The sequence below is a fragment of the Eschrichtius robustus genome, chromosome 2, assembly GCF_028021215.1.
Source record: "Eschrichtius robustus isolate mEscRob2 chromosome 2, mEscRob2.pri, whole genome shotgun sequence".
In the NCBI taxonomy this organism is placed as follows: Eukaryota; Metazoa; Chordata; class Mammalia; order Artiodactyla; family Eschrichtiidae; genus Eschrichtius; species Eschrichtius robustus.
In genome coordinates, this window is record NC_090825.1 from 110,993,357 (window position 1) to 111,019,507 (window position 26,151).

Consider the following 26,151-nt stretch of genomic DNA (forward strand, 5'->3'; position numbering starts at 1 on the left):
TGCTGGGAAAACTGGACAGCTACATGTAAAAGAATGAAATTAGAACATTCTCTACCACCATACACAAAAGTAAACTAAAAATGTATTAAAGACCTAAATGTAAGGCCAGAGACTAAAACTGTCAGAGGAAAACATAGGCAGAACGCTTTTTGACATAAACCACAGCAAGATCTTTTTTGATCCACCTCTGAGAGTAATGAAAATAAAAACAAAAATAAACAAACGGGACCTAATGAAACCCTAAAGCTTTTGCACAGCAAAGGAAACCATAAACAAAATGAAAAGACAACCCACAGCATGGGAGAAAATATTTGCAAACGAAGCGACTGACAAGGGATCAATCTCCAAAATATACAAACAGCTCATGCAGCTCAATATCAGACAAACAAACAACCCAATCAAAAACAGGGCAGAAGACCTGAATAGACATTTCTCCAAAGAAGACATACAGATGGCCAAAAAGCACGTGAAAAGCTGCTCAACATCACTAATTATTAGAGAAGTGCAAATCAAAACTACAATGAGGTATCACCTCACACCGGTCAGAATGGCCATCATCAAAAAGTCTACCAACAATATATGCTGGAGAGGGTGTGGCGAAAAGGGAAGGGAGCCCTCCTACACTGTTGGTAGGAATGTAAATTGGTACAGCCATTATGGAGAACAGTATGGAGTTTCCTTAAAAAACTAAAAACAGAGTTACCATATGATCCAGCAATCCCACTCCTGAGCATATATCTGGAGAAAACCATAATTTGAAAAGATCCATGCACCCTAATGTTCATTGTAACATTATTTACTATAACTAAGACACGGAAGCAGCCTAAATGTCCATCAAAATAGGAGTGGATAAAGAAGATGTGATACACACACACACACACACACACACACACACACACACACACACACACGCAATGGAATATTACTCAGCCATAAAAAAGAATGAAATAATGCCATTTGCAGCAACATGAATGGACCTAGAGATTCTCATACTGAGTGAAGTAAGTCAGACAGAGAAAGACAAATATCATATGATATCACTTACATGTGGAATCTAAAAAAATGATACAAATGAACTTATTACAAAATAGAAATAGAGTCACAGATGTAGAAAACAAACTTACAATTAACCGGGGGGAAAGAGCGGGGGAGGGATAAATTGGGAGATTGGGAATGACATATACACATTACTATATATAAAATAGACAACTAATACGGACCTATTGTACAGCACAGGGAACTCTACTCAGTATTCTGTAATGACCTATATGGGAAAAGAATCTAAAAAAAAAGTGGATATATGTATATGTATAACTGATTCACTTTGCTGTACAGCAGAAACGAACACAACATTGTAAATCAACTATACGCCAATTAAAAAAAAGTAAAAAAAATCTTAATCATACCTGCAAAGTCCCTTTTGCCATATAAGGTGACATTCATAGGTTCTGGGGATTAGGATGTGGACATCTTGGGGGCCATTATTCATCCCACCACACACAGTAAATGGCATCACCATTCTACAGTTGCTTAAATTATTATTATTAAAATTATTATTATTCCTTTCTCTCAAACCTTACATTCAATCGAGCAGAAAATCTTTGGGGGTCTACATTTAAAATATAGCAAGACTTTGATAGCTTCTTACCACCTCCACTGCTGTCATCATCTTGCCCAGATTATTTCAGTGACCAATATCTCTGTTCTATCTTCCAGGCTGCTCTTAACTGAGTGGGAGATTGACTCTTTAAAAATGTCAGACTATGTCACTCCCCTGATTAAAACACCTGAATGTCTGGCTATCTCACTGGCCTTTGTTTACCCCTGACTTTGCCACATCCTACTCTCCCTTTCCTGGCTGTGCTCCAGTCCCACTGGCCTTCCCTCTGCTCCCAGAGCGGGAGTCCCACCGGGCATTCAGATCTCAGATTCTGTTCACTTCCAGAGTGAGGCCCACTTAAAAATAGTCTTCCAGTTCCTCTGTCCCTTTCAACCTGTAAATAGCTCTTACCATCTATAGCTCCCTAAAATTCTGATTTATGGTCTGTCTCCCCAGCTAGAATATAATTTCTAGGACTTGCTCATTCATGGCTGTTTTCCAAGCACCTAGACCAAAGTTTGGCACATAGTAGGCAATAAATACTTGATGAAAAATGCACATGAATCTTCTTTGCTCCCTCCCACTTCTGATCACCTCTCCTAGGAGCTGGGGAGTGTGCGGAAAACAAAGAAGGATGTGGCCGGCTGTGCCCCAGAACTGCAAGCTCCCCCTTCCCTCAGAGAGATGTACCTGGAGGACTTTCTGGGCCTGCACGTCGACCACGAGGACTCTGCTCAGCGCGGGCTGGGCCACGTAGATGTAGCGGTCCCTGACATTCACTGCTGACGCCCACTGGCAGGGCTGGGTGGCGCCTCCTTCCCTTTGAGGACAGATTTCTTCCTGTAAAGGAGACAGGTTGCCATATGTCTTCTTAATTTCCTGTTCCCTCATCATCGCTGGGTTCCCTCTCCCCGACCCTGCTCTGTCCCTTTCTTCCTCTCCCAGAATTCTTCACATCCAGAGAGCACGGTATGTGCGCCCTCCTGCATCACGAGGTTTTCACTCCACGTTCCGTTCATCTTTCACCTCCTCCTGCTCCTACTGAGGCTGTAACTCCCTTTGCCGGCCTCTCAATCAGCAGCTGCGTGGTCCATGTTCTTCCACTCTTGTGAGCTACCTTCTCCCTTTCCTCATCCCCATCCATCATATAAACAACTTCTGTCAATGAGCAGACTCCTGAAGGAGTTACCTGCGCACTCTCAGCTTCCTCACCTCTCACAAGCTCCTTAATCCTCTGGCTCTAGTCCTCAGCACAGAGCTGGTGGTGTTCTCACCGAGCTCCAGGCTGACTTCTCAGTTATTACAGTCAAGCTCTGCCATCATTTTATTTGAACTTGGGGCATCATCTGACAGCGTGTTGACTACTCCTTGGTTCTTTTCCCTCCATCCTCCCCAGTTGCTGATCCTTCTCCGTTGCTCAGTCCTACTCTGTTTGCTGATCTCTAGATGCCAGGATGCTCAGAGGTCGCTCCTGGACGACTTCTCTAAAATCCACTTCCTTTGCTAATCTTTGTTAATCCACGCCTATGACTTTAGACACAATCTACGTGCTTACAACTCCCAAATTCATATCTTTAGCTCAGTCCTCTTCTCGGAACTCCAGACTTAGCCACTTCCTAGGTCTACTTGGCTATTTAATTTACATCTCAAATGTATAAGTCCAAAATCAACTCTCAATTTTGCCTCCCAATCTTGCTCATTCCACTCAAATAAATGGCAGCTCCCTTGTTTTAATTCCTTAGACCAAACCTTTCAGGTCATCTTTGACTGCTTTCTCTCCCCATGCTCTCAGCCTTCATCCAATGCGTCAAAAATCATTTCCGTTTTACCTTCAAGAATATATTCAGAATTAAACTTTCCGACCACTTCCACCTCTGTCACCTTGGCTCAAGCCACATCTGTCCCTTGAGTAACTGCTACAGCATTCAGACTGTGCTCCTTGATTCCACCCTGGCCTCCTGCTAGCTGTTCCTGGCACAGAAACCACAGGGATCACTGTGAAATACGAGTCAGCTCAACTCCCTCCACCACAGTAACATTCTTTCTTGCTCAGAACAGGGTCCAAGTCTTCCCTGAAGCCAGCGAGGCCCTGAACACTCTGGCTCCTCTGCCCATCTCTGCCTTTTTTCTCCTTTTCCCATCCATCCTGGGCACACGGCATGCTTGCTCTTCTGTATTCATGCCGCCCTCCTGCACCAGGGCCTGTGCAGCTGGCTGTTTGTCAGATGTCTACCTGGTTTATTTCCTCATGTCCTTTGGGTGTCAGCTTACGTGTCGTCTTCTTGAGACACCCTCTCTGGTCTCACCTAGCTTAGCGCCCCGGCATCCTCACTGCCTCACCTTGCCGCATTTCTCACCTACCACTTGACCTTCTGCGTTTGTTTGTCTACCTATGTTTAGTCTTTCTTTTTTCACTAGATAGTAAGCGCCTTGAGAGCAGGCTCTTTGTTGGGCTCACTGCCATACTCTTAGCACCTAGTAAAGTACCTGACACAGAATTGGTGCCTAAAATATATTTGTTGAATGAATAAATGAGAGAAAGGGGGACCGTCTTTTCCCTTAGTCTTCCATGATACACATTCTCATGTTTCTCCTCATGACTCTTGTCCAACACTGTCTCAACCTTTGTGGTTCCTCTTGGTGCATCTGCCCCTTAACTGCTGATGCCCCCCAGGGTTCTGTGCTAGGCACCCGACTCAAATCACTCACATGCACCCTTGGCGATCGGGTCTCCCATCCGGGCTTTCGTCAGTACTCTCATGCTGATGGCTCCCAGATCTGTGTCTTTAGCTCAGAACCACCTTCCCCAGTTCCCACGTGGTTCCCCTACAGTCACCTCATACACAACCATCCACATCTGAACCGGTCCTCGCCTCCATCCCTGCTCCTCCTCTGGGTCCTCATCAGCATCTGATCAGCCAAGTCCAAAGCAGGAACACCATCTTTGATTCTTCCTTCTCCCACACAAGTCACTGTGAATTAGTCATCGAGGACTAGAGAGATTGCCTCCTAAATCTTGGAGTTCCTCTACTTTCCATCTCCAGCCCCGTTTCTTTCCTAAATGGCTGCAATAGCTCTGAAACAGGTCTTTCTCCTTTTATACTTGCCACTCTCTGTCATCACATTTAACCCTCACAATAACCCCTATTTGCCTGTGAGAAAACGGAGGCTTAGAGGGGTTAAGTAACTTTTCTAAAGCCACTTAGCCTGCTGAGTGACAGAGGTGGGACCTGAACCCACCTGTACAGATCCTGTTCTAAAGCCTGTGCCCTTACCTATTAATCCTGCCACTTCCTTCTGGGCAAAGTGAACATCTCATCCAGCAGAGGGGCTGGAGATGAGATGCCAACCTCCTACTCACTCAGCACTTGAGAAGGAGGGTCAGCTCATTGTAACCCTCCTGTGAGGTTCTAGGCATGTTTTAGATGAGGAAAATGTTATTTGGGACTGTTCCATAGCTCACGGAGGTCTTGTGTTGCCTGAAATGCCTACAAGACCTCTCTTACTGTGTCTTGTTCTAGTTTCTTCGGAAAACTGAGCCCTGGTTAGGATTTGAGAGATGTCCCCTACAAGCTACAGGTTAGGTTATTGCAAATATATGAGAAATCAGTGCCAATGTGATGGGTTACAATTATTCAAACTTAACTGCTGGAAATTAACTAGGACCACTCTTTCTCGATGGTTTTGTGGCTATCACGTGGAGGGAAAACTTATCAGAGGTCATATTTTAAAACATGATTAATTCAAAGGAAATAGCCTGGAAAACAGCTGCTCCCAAGCTGCAAATGTGAGAAATGCGACGCTCTGAGGGACACCACCAGTCAGGACAGCAGTGCAACACACCCGGTTCAGGAACTTGTCTGGGCCAGGCCCGCTTGCTCCATTAGCTCCAAGCCTGTTACTGTGCCCCAGTTTATCCACTGTCTGTCTTCAAGGAGAGGGCACGTGGGGGCTTTTAGATGACTCTTGGATTAATCCCATACTTCTACACTCAAGTCGCTAGGATTAGTAGAAGAGGTCAGACCTCAGGCAAGAAACCACCAACACAACACCAAGTGGGATACCAGTGGGAGGGACAGAGCCGTGGGGTGGGGAAGCACAGCTCTGGAGGACCAGAGGGTTGGAAGGGTTTTTCTGGACCTGCTACCCGCAATCATCTCTTTTGCCTCTGCCCACTGCATGTCACGTTGCCACTTTCTACCTGGCCTCTTATTTGTTCACAGCAGCTCTGATGCGTGGGCCATTCACACATTTCAAGCTCTCTCCCCTGTTCCCTGGAGGCCACTGAGGGCCTCCAAGCTCTAAAATCTACTCAGTGCTTCCCATTCCCACCACCACTGGCTTAACCCAGGTCACCACCCTCACCTGGGTGATCACAACAGCCTCTTCACCCCCTTCTGTGTTTCTACTGCAACCCTTCTGATCATTACCCACCGTGAGGCCCTGTGCAGGTCCCAAAGCACCCTGATCCTGGCCATGCTTCACTTGAAGTTCTTCAGTGCTTCCCATGAGAACTCCTCAGCTTTGACCCTTACCTACTGTCACCCTGATCTGAGGCCCTTCCCACATCCATTCGTCCCTCCAGGCATAGAGAATATTTGCGGTTCCCTGAATGTGACCTGATGTTTTATGCCTCTGTGCTCCATATTCATGATGTTTCCTCTCGAAACCCATCACCAATTCCCACCTGTTCTTCACAGCTGAGCCCAGGCATCACCTGCCCCAGGAGCCTTCTCTGACTTTGTCCCCCAAGGTCTGGAGAGGCCTCTCTCCTCAATGTTCCAGTGCACCTTACACATCCTTCCACAGCAGCACTTGTTTGGCAGCTGTCTGTTCACACTTCTGTTTCCGTCATTTGACTGTGAACTCGCAGAGGCCAGGAACCCATCTGTCCGTCCTGGGCCTCCCCTCAGGCTCAGTGCATGGAAGTGGCCGCTGGAGGAAGGAATGAGAGTTTAAGCCTCACGTGCTCCTTGCTTACCCTTGAACCACATCTGGAGCCACACCACATGTAGCAAATGGAATTTAAGAAATCAAGGGGCACACATGGTGCCAGGCTGCCTCTCAGGATGCTGTGTGTGAGATGGACGGGCCCCAGGCACAGACACTTACGTAGCTCATGAAGATCTTCTCCGTGGGTTTGAGGTGCCTCTGGATCTCACAGTCCACTGGGTGCAGGACGATTATGCCATCGTCGGAGAAGATGTAGAACATGTTTCCCACACTGAGGCCTGCGAGGAGCAAGCACAGCCACACTTAGGCCCTTCCTAGCAGTTGGTCCCCAGGCAGGGTCACATGCCACTTCAGGCACAGATGAAACCTACAGTTTGGCTGCGTCTGCTACAGGCACAGAGTGCAAGGCCTGGTCGAGGTGGGGTGAGGAGAGACGAGCAGGCGGTGTGTGGGGAGCGAGTGCCTGAGGGCTGCGAATCAATATGTACACCGAGGGCTCTGCAATCCCCAGGCTGTCCTCCCAGACACGCATACCTGCGCCAGGTCATCCAGGGCTGGCCGCCAACCCAAGTTTTCAAATAAGTGACAGCCTAGGCTTTGACATACATTTGACCTTTCCTGTTCTGAAAGGCAAAGTCCCCCGTGGTCTTTGTCAACCAGTCAAATCAGAACAGATCAGGTGATGCCAAAAAAGCGAAGGCTTTTATTTTTTTAAAACACATTTATGTACAGTGCTGCTACCTGGGATGTGAGGGCCTAATAAAGCTGTGGCTGGTATTCCATTGTCCAAACCGGGCCTGTCTGTGCCCGTGAGCCCTTCCTTCAAGACAGTTTGCTCCAACATCTGCCCTACCAGTTTCCCTACAGCAGCCCCATGCCAGGCGACGGAGCCCACAGCCTGGTTAGGCCACCTGCCTGCACCCCCATCCCAGCCCAGGGCTGTCTGGGGAGAAATCTCCTTAGACCAGCAGAGAAGGGGCCTTGGGGACCAGTTAGTTCAGCCTCCTTATTTTAAAGACAAAGAACCTGAGGTCCAAGATGGGGAGGGGCTTGATTGAGGCCATGTGCCTTCGTGCCCGAGCCGGGGTTAGACCCCGAGCCCCAGCCCTGGGCTCTGTCCCCTCACCCTGCTCTCCATAAAAGGTCAACATGGCACAAGGGTGGGTAAGGTCTAGAGTTCTCCCTCTTTCTCCGCTCCCCTTCCTCCCTCCCTTCATTTCGTTTGAAGGTAAAACATTGAAAAGATTGCTATGAATTCTGAGAGAATGAGCTATGTGGAAAATTCTCTCTTTTCAGGCATGCTGAGAAAACCAGTGTACTGACTTAACTGACTAGCTGGGTAAGTTTTTAGTGAGTTAGAAAACAGTAAAACAGGCAAATAGGAATCACCGTTCCACTTGCTTTCTGTGGCCCTGCAGGTCGTTTTCCCCAGGGCCTGTGGTTCCCAGTGTGGACAGAAGTCCCTGACTGTGTGACACAGCCTCACCTGCCTCTGCTTCTGTGCTGAGAGGGGCTTCGGGCAGGAGGGCTCCTGCCACTAAAGACAGCTAGACGCCAGCCTCTCAGAAACTGGGAGCACCTAGGAGCACTGCATAGGTCCCACTGGGAATCCTGGGGTGCTGGGCAGCCTGTCCTGAGAGCCAGACGAAGCAGGCCAGCGCCTCCTACACGGCGGTCCAGTGTTTGGAGTGGGCTAGGTAGCACACATTCGCTCTGACCCCAATCTATCCTGTCTCCAGGAGGACTTTCTCTTCTGTACACTCTCACCTGACACGCTTCTCTCACTCAAACCTGTAGGGGCCAGAGGGGGTCAAAGTCCCTGCAAGACCACAGACCCCGCAGTAGCCTCCCAAGGTTTTTGGAAAATCAGTAGCTGGAAGAACCCACATGAGACGGAAAGCTCAGTAGAGCCCACGTGGGCTTTGCAGCTGTGGCTACACTGCAGGCTGAGCACCGGGCCTTGTCACAGTCGACAGTGCAATGTGAGGCTCAACAAGGCCTTGCTCCACAAATAACTGACTTCACAGGAGAGCTGGCCTCACGAGCCAGCCCCTGGAAGGTTCTGCCTGGGATTAGCTTGACCAAGGGGGCACACAGGAGCTTTCTCTGCTCTGCGCGCCCATCATCTTTCACTGCTCCTATTGAGAGCTGAGAGCGCCCTGGGGCCCTGCCGGCTTCTTTGCTTTTGCTTCTGTATTTCCCTATCTCCAGGCCTGGAGTTTGAGCAGGGAGGGGTGTGAGCAGCTAGCTGTCCAGGCGTGATGGAGCTTGTTCGCTGCTGGGTTGTCCAATATTAGCGCAGCACCAGCCAGCCTAAAGGCCCGAGGCAGCTGTGGGTCTTAAGTTGGCCTTTGGGCCTCCAGAGCTGCATTTAACACTTTCCAGGGCCTCCTGCATTCTCTGCAGGTCTCCACTTTTGAAATTTGGAAACACCCCTTAGAAAACACCTTTTAAAGACACAGAGCCAAAGCTCTCTGTGTGCACTGTGGCCTAGGGACTAAGTTCAGGCGGCGTCAAGGGACCACCGTCCATGATTAGCGACTGCTGCTCTGACTTTCCTTCTGAGGATTCCTAAAGCCCATTGGCAGCAATCCCTCATTTTCCGGGCTCTGCCTTTGTTTTGCTCCCAGACTTACTGTGTGAGCATTAGTGCCTGACATTCAGGAAATTACTCTGAGTGTGTGTATGCGTGCACATGCTAGACTGTAGGTAACATGGAAGTTCTTAAGGAAAAAATATGAGGAAATATAACGGTTTTTAAAGGAGGAAATTTAGTGCTTAGCCCCAAAATTGCATGGTGCTTTCTGCTGCTTCTCATACCGTCCCTCTGTCCACCTAGCTGGAGAATAAGTTACCTCAGGGGATTTGGACTCTCTGGTGGAGGGGTTCATAGGTAGGGTTGGGGTCCACAAATGCACGTACACCCCACAGAGTGACTCAGGCTCTTTAACCCAGCGCCCACATGTGCCCGCTATTTTTGGAGCCACGTTATTAGACCATTTTTGATATACAAAAATGGCAATTTTGTATGGCCCAACCTAATATCTACAGATTGTTAGATAGATACAAATTTTAAAAAACCATTCATTTAGAAATATACATGTAAACATACATTTACAGAAATCATGGTAGCTTTTTTATTCAGCATTTCCTCAAAGTATATGCTAAACCCCAACACCAGTATCAGTTACTGGAAAAAAGTTTAAGGCCCAGCTCTGACCAGGACTCCTGCCAAGAAGCTGGCTTCAGTGGAGGTTTCAAAATTGCTTTAAATGGAAACTTTCGTTTTAAAAATTCTAATCGTCTAATGTCCGTTAAAGACACTAGTAAGTTTAAATCTGCCTCAAGTGTGCCACTTGATTTTGGACTTCCCCTCTCCCATCTGATTTGGCCCGTGGACCCCACTTGTGGGGACCGCTTGATGTCTGGAAAAGCTGTTGGTGGCTTATGGAAAGATGGCCTGTTATGGAACCATGAACACACGTGATCACAGGCACGACACAGAATAAGAAAGCTTGGTACCTTCTTCTCGCCATAGAATGTTTGCAACTGCAGCATCAGAGAATGGTGAAAGCAGGAACGTGATGGAGGGAAGGAAAAAAAAGAAGAAAGCAACTTCAGAACCTTCCTTGTAGTGATTCAGTTCATGAACATACTGGTATCTAGTCCATCATGTATAGAACCTGCACCACTCATGGCCCCAGCAATACTGAGGGGGGGACGCTGGACGTGGGCAAATGCTTCCAGGGCTCAGGACCCTTTTGGTTCCTAATGAATCAGGTTCCAGGATCACAGAAGCGAATGGGACTCTCCTCTTCTGTGGATGATAAAGAGCAAGCAACGTCTCTCCCAGACCTCCTGGACTACTTCCAGGAGCAAGCTGGTTTTCTGCTAGGATTCTCCTTAGGAAGACCATCTGCAATACTTCTGAGTTTCTCCCTTGATGATAAAGACTCAGCTTAGAGCCTTTGATCAAGGGAAGGAGACCATGTCCAACACCCATATCCATGAAATCAACCTTGCAGGGTCTCTTGGGGAGCAGTAGCCTTTGATCAAGGGAAAGAGACCATGTCCAACACCCATATCCATGAAATCAACCTTGCAGGGTCTCTTGGGGAGCAGTAGCCTTTGATCAAGGGAAAGAGACCATGTCCAACACCCATGTCCATGAAATCAACCTTGCAGGGTCTCTTGGGGAGCAGTAGCCTTTGATCAAGGGAAAGAGACCATGTCCAACACCCATGTCCATGAAATCAACCTTGCAGGGTCTCTTGGGGAGCAGGAGCTACGAGGGAGAGCCTGCTTAGCACCCCCGGTGGGCAACAATCCCTGGGGTAAAGGCAGGCGTGTGAGCGTGCACAGGCCAGTTCCTGGGCTGTGGATGGGCAGCAGCCGCTGGTGCGTGGTTAGCATGAGCACTTCTGTGGATGAGGGACAGAGCAAGTAGGAAGCAGAACTGGGGATATGATATGCGAGCTTCCTTGTGGTCCTGGGTTCTGTCTGCTGTCCAGAGAGTTTCCCTGTCTATGCCTCCAGAGTTGTCTAGGTTTACAGGGAAGGTCTACCCACCTCTGGCCACCCCCTGTCCCCAGCTTTGAGCACAGAAGGATATGAGGTTTATCCCTGTCTCCAGGGGCTCATGATTGGTGGCTGTGGCCCTTGCCACCCAACATCCCCCAACCAGCTCAGTGAGGAGCTCAAAGGCAAGCGTGGACTCACGGGTCTTTCTAGCCGAGTCTTCGATGAAGAGGGAGGAAATATCTTCATCCACGCCCACTTCATTTTTGGCAATGCAGGTATACGCCCCTGTGTCTTCATACCGAACACTGCCGATGTGGAGTTCGCTCCCATTGGCTGTAGAAGGGACAGTGCTCAGGAGGGCCTGTTCAGCTGGGACCTCCATCCTTCCTCCCTTCTCCCTTCTATTGAAAGTGGTGAGGTTAAAAGCACAGCCCCTTGGCAGGGCTGAGGGTAGCCAGTACCCTGATATACGCCCAGGAAGGGCTGGAACAGCAGAAATGAACTGCAGGTGACCTGGGACCTGATTGACAGCATCTCATCATTGTGCTCAGAAACATCTGTGTGAGTCCAGAGAGCAGGGAAACTGGGGGAGATATCTGTTTGCTCCCCCAAACGTCTGACTTAGAAACAAATCACTTCTCTCATTTCCATTCCTGGGGAGAGCGTCAGCTTGAACTTGATGGGAATAAAGGCACAGAGACACCGAGCGGAGCTCTTACCTAAAAGGGAAAGCTGTTTCGACATCTGGGTTGAGACATCCATGCCATTTTTTAGCCAAGTGATTCTGGGCATAGGAATGCCCTCTGCGTGACATCTCAGGCTAGCTGCCACTCCGGGTTCCTGTGCCTGGGTCTCTGGATAGACACGGATGACGGGTGGCACTGTGGGTGAGAGTTAGTGCTGGTGAGAAAAGGCCTTCACCTGACTCAGGCCTGTGGTCCAACTCTGAGACCCTGCCCAGAGGGCTGAACCAAGAGACAACTCTGGAGTTCTCTTTGTAACCAGTTTGCAGTCATCCTGCAGCAACTCAAGCCCTAAAAGAAAGGGCTATAAAATGGATTGCCGACAATAAACATGTCAGGCTTCGTATGCTGTAATTCATGGCATTCATCATTATTCTAAATATGATCAGAGAGACATCCAAATATTTAAGGCTGCTCGGCTGCTACACGTAAAGAGCAACAACTGCCAAAATTTATTTCTGAATGAATAAAATTCAGATATATTATTTCTCTTATCGGAAAGCCATTGGACAGGGGCTTAATTTCTTGCAGGAAGTGCTTCACAAAGTACTTATGGGCACTGACTGGCAGGGCTCCTAATTACATCACTGCTCTAGGGAAGACCATTGGTTTTCCAGTGGGTCATTTTTATTTTTCCACTTCTCACCACCTGGAACATGGGTGAAAGGCAAGTGTGCCCTCCTTGGCTCCTGACTCACCCATGGGTCCTGGCAGTCAAGTTCAGGGCTGGGGATGTGACCAGGTCCACTCATCAGATGAGCAGGGGTAGGCAAGGCATCAGTACCCTCTACCCTCTGGCCTTTCCTACATGCATGGGCTGTCTGTGGGGCAGGAAGGAGTGAGGACTGTCTGGAGGATCTTCCCTCTTACCCCTAGCTCTGGGCCCAGGAAATAAAATAATTATCATTTTCAGTGGAATTGGGGGCTCTTACTTATTCATGCATTTTTCTCTACATACTTCCAAAAAGGGTTTATGAGAGCTTATGTAAAGGCACCTGGATATTAAACTAAACAACAACAATAACAAAAACCACATCATACACCTTTTGGAAAGTTGGGAGATGCATTCTTTGCCTTGAAGCCGACAACTACATTTTCCCAGAGTTATCTGGACACTCTTATTGTCCAATAAAAGAAAGTGACCCAGGGCAACTTCCCTGGTGGTCCAGTGGGTAAAACTCGGCGCTCCCAATGCAGGGGGTCTGGGTTCGATCTCTGGTCGGGGAACTAGATCCTGCATGCATGCTGCAACTAAGAGTTTGCATGCCGCAACTAATAAGTCCACATGCCGCAACTGAGTCCGCATGCTGCAACTGAAAGATCCCGCATGCCACGACGCAGATCCCGTGTGCCGCAATGAAGACCCAGCACAGCCTAAATAAATAAATATTAAAAAAAAATAACTTAAAAAAAAAAAAAAGAAAGTGACCCAGTATGTTAGGAGAGAGATTTTTCTTGGAACTAGAGGTGGAACAAATTGATGCATATATAGAAGGAAGTGATAATGTTGATCCTAGAATGTGAAGATTTCTAGTGATCTGTGCTTGGGTAGGCTGAGGACAAAAGAAAAATTCTATTACCTTATTGTGAGAAACAGATGCTGTAGGTCCTGTCAAAACCCAGGAGGCTGGTAATAATCTGATCAACTTAGCCTGAGTTTCAAGTCTTTCCTCTGGTTGACCTATGGGGCAAAGTAGGGGGCCGAGGACAAAGCCAAATGGATAGCTGGCAAAGGGCACAAACCCACCTTCAGAGTGGCCAGAGCTGTTTCTATAACGTGAGCTCAGAGGCACCCATGACTAACCACACACAGACCAAACAATAATAAAATCTGAGTCATTTCCTTGGTTTCTCTTTGTTTGCAGTTCTGGGGGAGAGTCCCAGGGTGTGGGAGAAGGTCCTTGTCACGGGTCAGGCCACTTGGGATGGATGAAGTAAAAGGGTTTCTAGCTAGGGTGTATCTGGAGGACTGCTTAGAACACAGAAGTGGATCTCTCTTCTCTGATTCCCCTTGGTTCAAAGAGGGAAGAAATAGTAATTTATCTAGGAAAACTTCCTATACCCTGGATTTGGTAAAGAGAGGAATGGGGTTCAAGTTGAAGAGACAGCAGAGTTTTGTTCAAGAGGCTATGATTCAAAAGCACAGAGATAGAGCTGGGGGGCCTAGGAACACCGGACTGGTGGGGAGTTGGAGAAGGAGGTAGAGCAGCCTGGGTTCTAGAATGTGGGAGGCCAGGACCTAGGAGTGAATAACCTTGGGCTCCTGCTAGATCACCATTTATTTATATAAGCCTGCCAAGCAACCACACAGTAAACTTAAAGAAGGTGAGGGAAGAATCAATAGAGATAGAAGCAGAAAGGAATGGATCAATTTGCCAAAAAAGAGTGGAACTGATAAATCTGAGACCTGGATGTTCGTGAAAATGAATAAAATAGCCAAATTTCTGGCAAGTTTGTTTAGCGACAAAAATAAAGAACACAGAGGAGATTAAAAAATATGGAAATACTTTGTTCAATTATAGGTAATAAACATGAAACTTTCAATGAAATGAATCACTTAAAAGGAAACTTAAAGTATTGACATGGAATCAAGAAGAGAGCATTTAAAACATTTTAAAGCACTACTTTTCAGTTATGCAGTGAATAAGTTCTAGAGATCTGTTATACAATATAGGGCCTATAATCAGCAATATTATGTTGTGCACTTAAACATCTATTAAGAGAGTAGATCTCATGTTAAGTGTTCTCACCACAAAAACGAACAAAAAAGAAAAACAAAGGGACACAAGGAAACTTGTGGAGGTGATGGGTATGTCTGTTACCTTGATTGTGGTGGTGGTATCCTAGGCGTATACATGTACAAATTCATCAAATTGTATAGATTAAGTATGTGCAGTTTTTTTGTATATAAATTATACCTCTATAAAGTTGTTTTCTTTTTCTTTTTTTCTGCTGTCTCAATTATCCTTTATTTGTAGTTTACCTTGAATTACTCTGGTAACCTATTCAGGTTTTTTTTTTTTTTCTTCAATTCACGGTGTCTCGGCACACCTATGTCACCGGCTCCTTTACAAAGAAAGTCCATAAAGCTGTTTTTAAAAAGGCACTACTAACCCCCAAAGAACCCTGATTAGTTTCATAAGGAAGTTCTTTTGTACATTTCAGGAACGGATAATTCCTAGAGCATACAGCAGAGAAGATGCCCCAAATTTTATCATGAAGCTGTATAACCCGGACACGGAAACCTGCCAAAGAAAGCACAAAATAGATGATTACAGACCTAACTCACTCAGCACTAGATATACCGAAATCCCAAGTAAAATATTAGCAAATCAGGATTCTGGACAATATGGTGGAGTAGAAGGGCTTATGCTCACCTCCTCTCACAAAAACACCAAAATCACAACTAACTGTTGAACATCCATCGAAAAAAAAGACTGGAACCTACCAAAAAAGATATTTTACATCCAAAGACAAAGAAGAAGCCACTTGGAGGAGAGAAGATGGCGGAAGAGTAAGACGCGGAGATCACCTTCCTTCCCACAGATACAGTAGAAATACATCTACATGTGGAACTGCTCCTACAGAACACCCACTGAATGCTGGCAGAAAACGTCCGACCTCCAAAAAGGCAAGAAACTCCCCCCGTACTTGGGTAGGGCAAAAGAAAAAAGAAATAACAGAGACAAAAGAATAGGGACGGGACCTGCACCAGTGGGAGGGAGCTGTGAAGGAGGAAAGATTTCCACGCACTAGGAAGCCCCTTCGCGGGCAGAGACTGCGGGTGGCAGAGGGGGGAGCTTCGGAGCCATGGAGGAGAGCGCAGCCACAGGGGCGCGGAGGGCAAAGCGGAGAGATTCCCGCACGGAGGCTCGGCGCCGAGCAGCGCTCACCAGCCCGAGAGGCTTGTCTGCTTAGCCGCCGGGGCGGGCGGGGCTAGGAGCTGAGGCTCGGGCTTCGGTCGGATCCCAGGGAGAGGACTGGGGTTGGCGGCGTGAACACAGCCTGAAGGGGTTAGCGCACCACAGCTGGCTGGGAGGGAGACCGGGAAAAAGTCTGCAGCTGCCGAAGAGGCAAGAGACTTTTTCTTGCCTCTTTGTTTCACGGCGCGCAAGGAGAGGGGATTCAGAGCGCCGCCTAAACGAACTCCAGAGACGGGCGCGAGCCGCGGCGATCAGCGCGGACCCCAGAGACGGGCGTGAGACGCTGGGGCTGCTGCTGCCGCCTCCAAAAAGCCTGTGTGTGAGCACAGGTCACTCTCCACACCGCCCCTCCCGGGAGCCTGTGCAGCCCGCCACTGCCAGCGTCCCGTGATCCGGGGACAACTTCCCCGGGAGAACGCACTGCGCGCCTCAGGCTGGCGCAACGTCATACCGGCCTCTGCCGCCACAGGCTCAACCCGCCTCCTCTGTACCCCTCCCTCCCCGCGGCCTGAGTGAGCCAGAGCCCCCGAAGCAGCTGCTCCTTTAACCCCGTCCTGTCTGGGCGGGGAACAGACGCCCTCAGGCGACCTACACGCAGAGGCGGGTCCAAATCCAAAGCTGAACCCCAGGAGCTGTGCGAACAGAGAAGAGAAGGGGACATCTCTCCCAGCAGCATCAGAGGCAGCGGATTAAAACTCCACAAACAACTTGATGTGCCTGCATCTGTTGAATACCTGAATAGACAACGAATCATCCCAAATTCAGGAGGTGGACTTTGGGAGCAGGATATATTAATTTTTCCCCTTTTCATTTTTTTTGTGAGTGTATATGTATATGCTTCTGGGTGAGATTTTGTCTGTATAGCTTTGCTTTATAATAGCTCTATTTTACTTCACTATATTATAGCCTCTTTCTTTCTTTCTTTCTTTCTTTCTATTTTTTATCCCTTTTACTCTGAGCCGTGTGGACGAAAGGCTCTTGGTGCTCCAGCCAGGCATCAGGGCCGTGCCTCTGAGGTGGGAGAGCCAACTTCAGGACACTGGTCCACAAAAGACCTCCCAGCTCCACGTAATACCAAATGGCAAAAACCTCTCAGAGATCTCCATCTCAACATCAAGACCCAGCTTCACTCAATGACCAGCAAGCTACAGTGCTGGACAGCCTATGCCAAACAACTAGCAAGACAGGAACACAGCCCCGTCCATTAGCAGAGAGGCTGCCTAAAATCATAAGGCCACAGAAACCCCAAAACACACCACCAGACGTGGACGTGCCCACCAGAAAGACAAGATCCAGCCTCATCCACCAGAACTCAGGCACTAGTTCCCTCCACCAGGAAGCCTACACAACCCACTGAACCAACCTTAGCCACTGGGGACAGATACCAAAAACAACGGGAACTACGAACCTGCAGCCTGTGAAAAGGGGACCCCAAACACAGTAAGATAAGCAAAATGAGACGACAGAAAAACACACAGCAGATGAAGGAGCAGGGTCAAAACACACCAGACCTAACAAATGAAGAGGAAATAGGTAGTCTACCTGAAAAAGAATTCAGAATAATGATAGTAAGCATGATCCAAAATCTTGGAAATAGAATAGACAAAATGCAAGAAACATTTAACAAGGACGTAGAAGAACTAAAGAGGAACCAAGCAATGATGAAAAACACAATAAATGAACTTAAAAATACTCTAGATGTGATCAATAGCAGAATAACTGAGGCAGAAGAAAGGATAAGTGACCTGGAAGATAAAATGGTGGAAATAACTACTGCAGAGCAGGATAAAGAAAAAAGAATGAAAAGAACTGAGGACAGTCTCAGAGACCTGTGGGACAACATTAAACGCACCAACATTCGAATTATAGGGGTCCCAGAAGAAGAAGAGAAAAAGAAAGGGACTGAGAAAATATTTGAAGAGATTATAGTTGAAAACTTCCCTAATATGGGAAAGGAAATAGTTAATCAAGTCCTGGAAGCACAGAGAGTCCCATACAGGATAAACCCAAGGAGAAACACGCCAAGACACATATTAATCAAACTGTCAAAAATTGAATATAAGGAAAACATATTAAAAGCAGCAAGGGAAAAACAACAAATAACACACAAGGGAATCCCCATAAAGTTAACATCTGATCTTTCAGCAGAAACTCTGCAAGCCAGAAGGGAGTGGCAGGATATACTTAAAGTGATGAAGGAGAAAAACCTACAACCAAGATTACTCTACCCAGCAAGGATCTCATTCAGATGTGATGGAGAAATTAAAACCTTTACAGACAAGCAAAAGCTGAGAGAGTTCAGCACCACCAAACCAGCTTTACAACAAATGCTAAAGGAACTTCTCTAGGCAAGAAACACAAGAGGAGGAAAACACCTACAATAACAAACCCAAAACATTTAAGAAAATGGGAATAGGAACATACATATCGATAATTACCTTGAATGGAAATGGATTAAATGCTCCCACCAAAAGACACAGGCTGGCTGAATGGATACAAAAACAAGACCCATATATATGCTGTCTACAAGAGACCCACTTCAGACCTAGAGACACATACAGACTGAAAGTGAGGGGATGGAAAAAGATATTCCATGCAAATGGAAATCAAAAGAAAGCTGGAGTAGCAATTCTCATATCAGACAAAATAGACTTTAAAATAAAGACTATTACAAGAGACAAAGAAGGACACTATATAATGATCAAGGGATCGATCCAAGAGGAAGGTATAACAATTGTAAATATTTATGCACCCAACATAGGAGCACCTCAGTACATAAGGCAAATACTAACAGCCATAAGAGGGGAAATCGACAGCAACACAATCATAGTAGGGGACTTTAACACCCCACTTTCACCAATGGACAGATCATCCAAAATGAAAATAAATAAGGAAACACAAGCTTTAAATGATACATTAAACAAGATGGACTTAATTGATATTTATAGGACATTCCACCCAAAAACAACAGAATACACATTTTTCTCAAGTGCTCATGGAACATTCTCCAGGACAGATCATATCTTCGGTCACAAATCAAGCCTTGGTAAATTTAAGAAAATTGAAATCGTATCAAGTATCTTTTCCGACCACAACGCTATGAGACTAGATATCAATTACAGGAAAAGATCTGTAAAAAATACAAACACATGGAGGCTACACAATACACTACTTAATAACGAAGTGATCACTGAAGAAATCAAAGGGGAAATCAAAAAATACCTAGAAACAAATGACAATGTAGACACGACGACCCAAAACCTATGGGACGCAGCAAAAGCGGTGCTAAGAGGGAAGTTTATAGCAATACAAGCCTACCTCAAGAAACAGGAAACATCTCGAATGAACAACTTAACCTTGCACCTAAAGCAATTAGAGAAAGAAGAACAAAAAAAGCCCAAAGCCAGCAAAAGGAAAGAAATTATAAAGATCAGATCAGAAATAAATGAAAAAGAAATGAAGGAAACAATAGCAAAAATCAATGAAACTAAAAGCTGGTTCTTTGAGAAGATAAACAAAATTGATAAACCATTAGCCAGACTCATCAAGAGAAAAAGGGAGAAGACTCAAATCAATAGAATTAGAAATGAAAAAGGAGAAGTAACCACTGACACTGCAGAAATACAAAAGATCATGAGAGATTACTACAAGCAACTCTATGCCAATAAAATGGACAACCTGGAAGAAATGGACAGATTCTTAGAAATGCACAACCTGCCAAGACTGAACCAGAAAGAAATAGAAAATATGAACAGACCAATCACAAGCACTGAAATTGAAACTGTGATTAAAAACCTTCCAACAAACAAAAGCCCAGGACCAGATGGCTTCACAGGCGAATTCTGTCAAACATTTAGAGAAGAGCTAACACCTATCCTTCTCAAACTCTTCCAAAATATTGCAGAGGGAGGAACACTCCCAAACTCATTCTACGAGGCCACCATCACCCTGATACCAAAACCAGACAAAGATGTCACAAAGAAAGAAAACTACAGGCCAATATCACTGATGAACATAGATGCAAAAATCCTCAACAAAATACTAGCAAACAGAATCCAACAGCACATTAAAAGAATCATACACCATGATCAAGTGGGGTTTATCCCAGGAATGCAAGGATTCTTCAATATACGCAAATCAATCAACGTGATACACCATATTAACAAATTGATGGAGAAAAACCATATGATCATCTCAACAGATGCAGAGAAAGCTTTCGACAAAATTCAACACCCATTTATGATAACAGCCCTGCAGAAAGTAGGCATAGAGGGAACTTTCCTCAACATAATAAAGGCCATATATGACAAACCCACAGCCAACATTGTCCTCAATGGTGAAAAACTGAAACCATTTCCACTAAGATCAGGAACAAGACAAGGTTGCCCACTCTCACCACTATTATTCAACATAGTTTTGGAAGTGTTAGCCACAGCAATCAGAGAAGACAAAGAAATAAAAGGAATCCAAATCGGAAAAGAAGAAGTAAAGCTGTCACTATTTGCAGATGACATGATACTATACATAGAGAATCCTAAAGATGCTACCAGAAAACTCCTAGAGCTAATCAATGAATTTGGTAAAGTAGCAGGATACAAAATTAATGCACAGAAATCTCTTGCATTCCTATACACTAATGATGAAAAATCTGGAAGTGAAATTAAGAAAACACTCCCGTTTACCATTGCAACAAAAAGAATAAAATATCTAGGAATAAACCTACCTAAGGAGACAAAAGACCTGTATGCAGAAAATTATAAGACACTGATGAAAGAAATTAAAGATGATACAAATAGATGGAGAGATATACCATGTTCCTGGATTGGAAGAATCAACATTGTGAAAATGACTCTACTACCCAAAGCAATCTACAGATTCAATGCAATCCCTATCAAACTACCACTGGCATTTTTCACAGAACTAGAACAAAAAATTTCACAATTTGTATGGAAACACAAAAGACCCCGAATAGCCAAAGCAATCTTGAGAACGAAAAATGGAGCTGGGGGAATCAGGCTCCCTGACTTCAGACTATACTACAAAGCTACAGTAATCAAGACAGTTTGGTACTGGCACAAAAACAGAAATACAGATCAATGGAACAGGATAGAAAGCCCAGAGATAAACCCACACACATATGGTCACCTTATCTTTGATAAAGGAGGCAAGCATATACAGTGGAGAAAAGACAGCCTCTTCAATAAGTGGTGCTGGGAAAATTGGACAGATACATGTAAAAGTATGAAATTAGAACACTCCCTGACACCATGCACAAAAATAAACTCAAAATGGATTAAAGACCTAAGTGTAAGGCCAGACACTATCAAACTCTTAGAGGAAAACATAGGCAGAACACTCTATGACATACATCACAGCAAGATTCTTTTTGACCCAGCTCCCAGAGAAATGGAAATAAGAACACAAATAAACAAATGGGACCTAATGAAACTTAAAAGCTTTTGCACAGCAAAGGAAACCATAAACAAGACAAAAAGACAACCCTCAGAATGGGGGAAAATATTTGTAAATGAAGCAACTGACAAAGGATTAATCTCCAAAACATACAAGCAACTCATGCAGCTCAATATCAAAAAAACAAACAACCCAATCCAAAAATGGGCAGAAGACCTAAATACACATTTCTCCAAAGAAGATATACAGATTGCAAACAAACACATGAAAGAATGCTCAACATCATTAATCATTAGAGAAATGCAAATCAAAACTACAATGAGATATCATCTCACACCGATCAGAATGGCCATCATCAAAAAATCTAGAAACAATAAATGCTGGAGAGGGTGTGGAGGAAAGGGAACACTCTTGCACTGTTGGTGGGAATGTAAATTGATACAGCCACTATGGAGAACAGTATGGAGGTTCCTTAAAAAACTAAAAATAGAACTACCATACGACCCAGCAATCCCACTATTGGGCATATACCCTGAGAAAACCATAGTTCAAAAAGAGTCATGTACCAAAATGTTCATTGCAGCTCTACTTACAATAGCCAGGACAGGGAAGCAACCTAAATGTCCATCGACAGATGAATGGATAAAGAAGATGTGGTACATATATACAATGGAATATTACTCAGCCATAAAAAGAAATGAAATGGAGGTATTTGTAATGAGGTGGATGGAGTTAGAGTCTGTCATACAGAGTGAAGTAAGTCAGAAAGAGAAAAACAAATACAGTATGCTAACACATATATACGGAATCTAAGAAAAAAAAAAAAAAAGGCCATGAAGAACCTAGCGGCAAGACGGGAATAAAGACACAGACCTAGTAGAGAATGGACTTGAGGATATGGGGAGGGGGTGGGGTGAGATGTGACAGGGTAAGAGAGTGTCATGGACATATATACACTACCAAATGTAAAATAGATAGCTAGTGGGAAGCAGCCACATAGCACAGGGAGATCATCTCGGCGCTTTGTGACCACCTAGAGGGGTGGGATGGGGAGGGTGGGAGGGAGGGAGATGCAAGAGGGAAGAGATATGGGAACATATTGTATGTGTATAACTGATTCACTTTGTTATAAAGCAGAAGCTAACACACCATTGTAAGGCAATTATACTTCAATAAAGATGTTAAAAAAAAAAAAACAAAGAAGAAGCCGCAAAGAGACAGTAGGTGGGGAGCTTTTGTGATATAATCAAATCCCATACCTGCCGGTGGGTGACACACAAACTGGAAAATAATTATATCACAGAGGTTCCCCCACAGGAGTGAGAGTTCTGAGCCCCATGTTAGGCTCCCCATCCTGAGGGTCTGGCATCGGGAGGAGGAACCCCCAGAGCATTTGACTTGGAAGGCCAGTAGCGCTTGAGTGCAGGAGCTCCACAGGACTGGGGGAAACAAAGACTCCACTCTTGGAGGATGCACACAAGATTTCACATGCACTGGGACCCAGCACAAAGCAGTGACTCCATAGGAGCCTGGGCTAGACCTACCTGAAGGTCTTGAAGGGTCCCATGGGGAGGCAGGGGTTGGCTATGGCTCACTGTGGGGGAAAGGACACTGGTGGTGGAGGGCTCAGAATACTGATCAGTGTGAGCTCTCCATTTTGGCAATGAGACCTGGCCCCACCCCGCAGCCTACAGACTCCACTGTGGGACACTTCTGGCCAAAGAACCGGCAGGGTGGGAATACAGCCCCACCCATCAGCAGACAGACTTCCTAAAGTTGTACTGAGCTTACAGCTGCCTCTAAACACAACACTTGACACAGCCCTGCCCAAGAGAGGGACAAAACCCAGCTCCATCCACCAGAGGGCAGGCAACAGTCCTTCCCACCAGGAAGCCTGCACAAGCAGACATCACCTACCAGGGGGCAGACATCAGAAGCAAGAAGAACTATGATCCTGCAGCCTGTGGAAAGGAGACCACAAACATAGAAATTTAGACAAAATGAGATGGCAGAGGAATATGTCCCAGACGAAGGAACAAGATAAAAACCCAGAAGAACAACTAAGTGAAGTGGAGATAGGCAATCTACCTGAAAAAAAGAATTCAGAGTAATAACAGTAAAGATGATCCAAGATCTCAGTAAAAGAATGGAGGCACAGACTGAGAAGATACAAGAAATGTTTAACAAAGACCTAGAAAAACTAAAGAACAAACAAACAGAGATGAACAATATAATAACTGAAATGAAAAATACACTAGAAGGAACCAATAGCAGAGTAAATAAGGCAGAAGAACAGTAAGTGAGCAGGAAGACAGAATGGTGGAAATCATTACTGTGGGACAGAATAAAGAAAAAAGAATGAAAAGAAATGAGGACAATCTAAGAGACCTCTGGGACAACATTAAATGCACCAGCATTCACATTATAGAGGTCCCAGAAGGAGAAGAGAGAGAGAAAGGACCTGAGAAAATATTTGAAGAGATAATAGCTGAAAACATCCCTAACATGGGAAAGGAAACACTCACCCAAGACCAGGAAGTGCAGAGAGTTCCAGGCAGGATAAAACCAAGGAATAACACACCAAGACACAGAGTAATCAAATTGACAAAAATTAAAGACAAAGAAAAAATATTAAAATCAACAAGGAAAAAGCAACAAATAACATACAAGGGAATTCCCACAAGGTTATCAGCTGATTTTTCAGCAGAAACTCTGCAGGCCAGAAGGGAGTGGCATGATATATTTAAAATGATGAAAGGGAAAAACTTATAGCCAAGAATACTCTACCCTGAAAGGCTCTTATTCAAATTCGACAGAGAAATGAAAACCTATACAGATAAGCAAAAGCTAAGAGAATTCAGCACCACCAGCCCAGCTTTGCAACAAATGCTAAAGGAACTTCTGTAGGCTGAAAAGAAAAGGGCACACTAGAAACAAGAAATGAGAAAGCTCACCAGTAAAGGCAAACATATAGTAAAGGCAGGAAATCATCTGCACACAAATATGATATCAAAACCAGCAACTGTGAGAAAAGGAGAGTACAAATGTAGGATGTTGGAAATGCATTGGAAATTAAGAGACCAACAACTTAAAATAATCTTGTATATGTATAGACTGCTATATCAAAACCTTATGGGAACCACAAACCAAAAATCTACATTAGATACATACAAAAAAAACAAAAAGTAGTCCAAACACAACACTAAAGATAGTCGTCAAATCCCAAGAGAAGAGAACAAAGAGGAAGGGAAGAAAAAAGTCCTTCAAAAAGAAATCCAAAACAATTAACAAAATGGCTCTAAGAACATATATATCGATGATCACCTTAAACATAAATGGATTAAATGCTCCAACCAAAAGACACAGACTGGTTAAATGGATACAAAAACAAAGCCCATATATATTGCTGCCTACAAGAGACCCACTTCAGATTTAGGGACACATACAAACTTAAAGTGAGGGGATGGAAAAACGTATTCCATGTAAGTGGAAATCAAAAGAAAGCTGGAGTAGCAATACTCATGTCAGACAAAATAGACTTTAAAATAAAGACTGTTACAAGAGACAAAGAAGGACACTACATAATGATCAAAACATCAATTCAAGAAGAATATATAACAATTGTAAATATATATGTACCAAACAAGGAGCACCCCAATATATAAGGCAAATACTAACAGCCATAAAAGAAGAAATTGACAGTAACACAATAGTAGTGGGGGACTTTAACACCCCACTTTCATCAATGGACAGATCATCCAGACAGAAGATCAATGAGGAAACACAGGCCTTAAATGACACATTAGAACAGATGGACTTAATTGATTTTTACAGAGCATTCCATCCAAAAGCAGCAGAATACACGTTCTTCTCAAGTGCACATGGAACATTCTCCAGGATTGATCACATGCTGGGCCAAGAAGCAAGCCTCAGTAAATTTAAGAAAATTGAAATTATATCAAGCACCTTTTCCGACCACAATGCTATGAAATTAGAAATCAACTATAAGAAAACAAAACAAAACAAAGAAACATAAACATGTGGAAGCTAACCAATATGTTACTAAACAATAAACAACCAATGGATCACTGAAGAAATCAAAGAGGAAATAAAAAAATACCTAGAGGCAAATGAAAATGAAAGCACGATGATCCAAAACCTATGGGACATGGCAAAAGCAGTTCTAAGGCTGAAGTTTATAGCAATGCAATCTTACCTCAGGAAACAAGAAAAATCCCAATAAACAACCTAACCTTACACCTAAAGCAACTAGAGAAAGAAGAACAAACAAAACCCAAAGTTAGTAGAAGGAAAAAAATCATAAAGATCACAGTAGAAATAAATGAAACAGAGGCAAGGAAAACAATAGAAAAGATCAATGAAACTAAAAGCTGGTTCTTTGAAAAGATAAACCACACTGATAAACCTTTAGCCAGACTCATCAAGAAAAACAGGGAGAGGGCTCAAATCAATAAAATTAGAAATGAAAAAGGAGAAGTTACAATGGACACAACAGAAATACTAAGGAAGAAATAGACAAATTCTTAGAAATGTACAATCTCCCAAGACTGAACCAGGAAGAAATAGAAATTATGAACAGACCAATCACACGTACTGAAATTGAAACTGTGATTAAAAAACTCCCAACAAACAAATGTCCAGGACCAGATGGTTTCACAGGCGAATTCTATCAAACTCTTTAGAGAAGAGTTAACACTTATCTTTCTGAAACTATTCCAAAAAATCACAGAGGAAGGAACACTCCCAAACTCATTCTATGAGGTCACCATCACCCTGTTACCAAAACCAGACAAAGATACCAGAAAACAAAAATTATGGGCCAATATCACTGATCAACATAGACACAAAAATCCTCAACAGAATACTAGCAATCCAAATCCAACAATACATTAAAAGGATCATATACCATGATCAAGTGGGTTTTATCACAGGGATGCAAGGATTTTTCAATGTCCACAAATCAGTATGATACACCACG

General features: G+C 44.6%; 1 protein-coding gene across 4 annotated transcripts in view; it reads right to left on the minus strand.

Moving 5' to 3' along the window:
• The window catches only part of FSTL4 (follistatin like 4), a 734,451-nt gene that overhangs the window by 20,309 nt on the left and 687,991 nt on the right, over positions 1-26,151 (minus strand). For all 4 annotated transcript variants that reach the window (XM_068535874.1, XM_068535876.1, XM_068535873.1 and 1 more), the window contains 5 exons: positions 11,794-11,955; positions 11,273-11,407; positions 10,076-10,102; positions 6,713-6,831; positions 2,291-2,440 (listed from right to left, as the gene is read on the minus strand). In XM_068535874.1, coding sequence (XP_068391975.1) covers positions 2,291-2,440; positions 6,713-6,831; positions 10,076-10,102; positions 11,273-11,407; positions 11,794-11,955 — 593 coding nt within the window. The remainder of the gene's footprint in view (positions 1-2,290; positions 2,441-6,712; positions 6,832-10,075; positions 10,103-11,272; positions 11,408-11,793; positions 11,956-26,151) is intronic.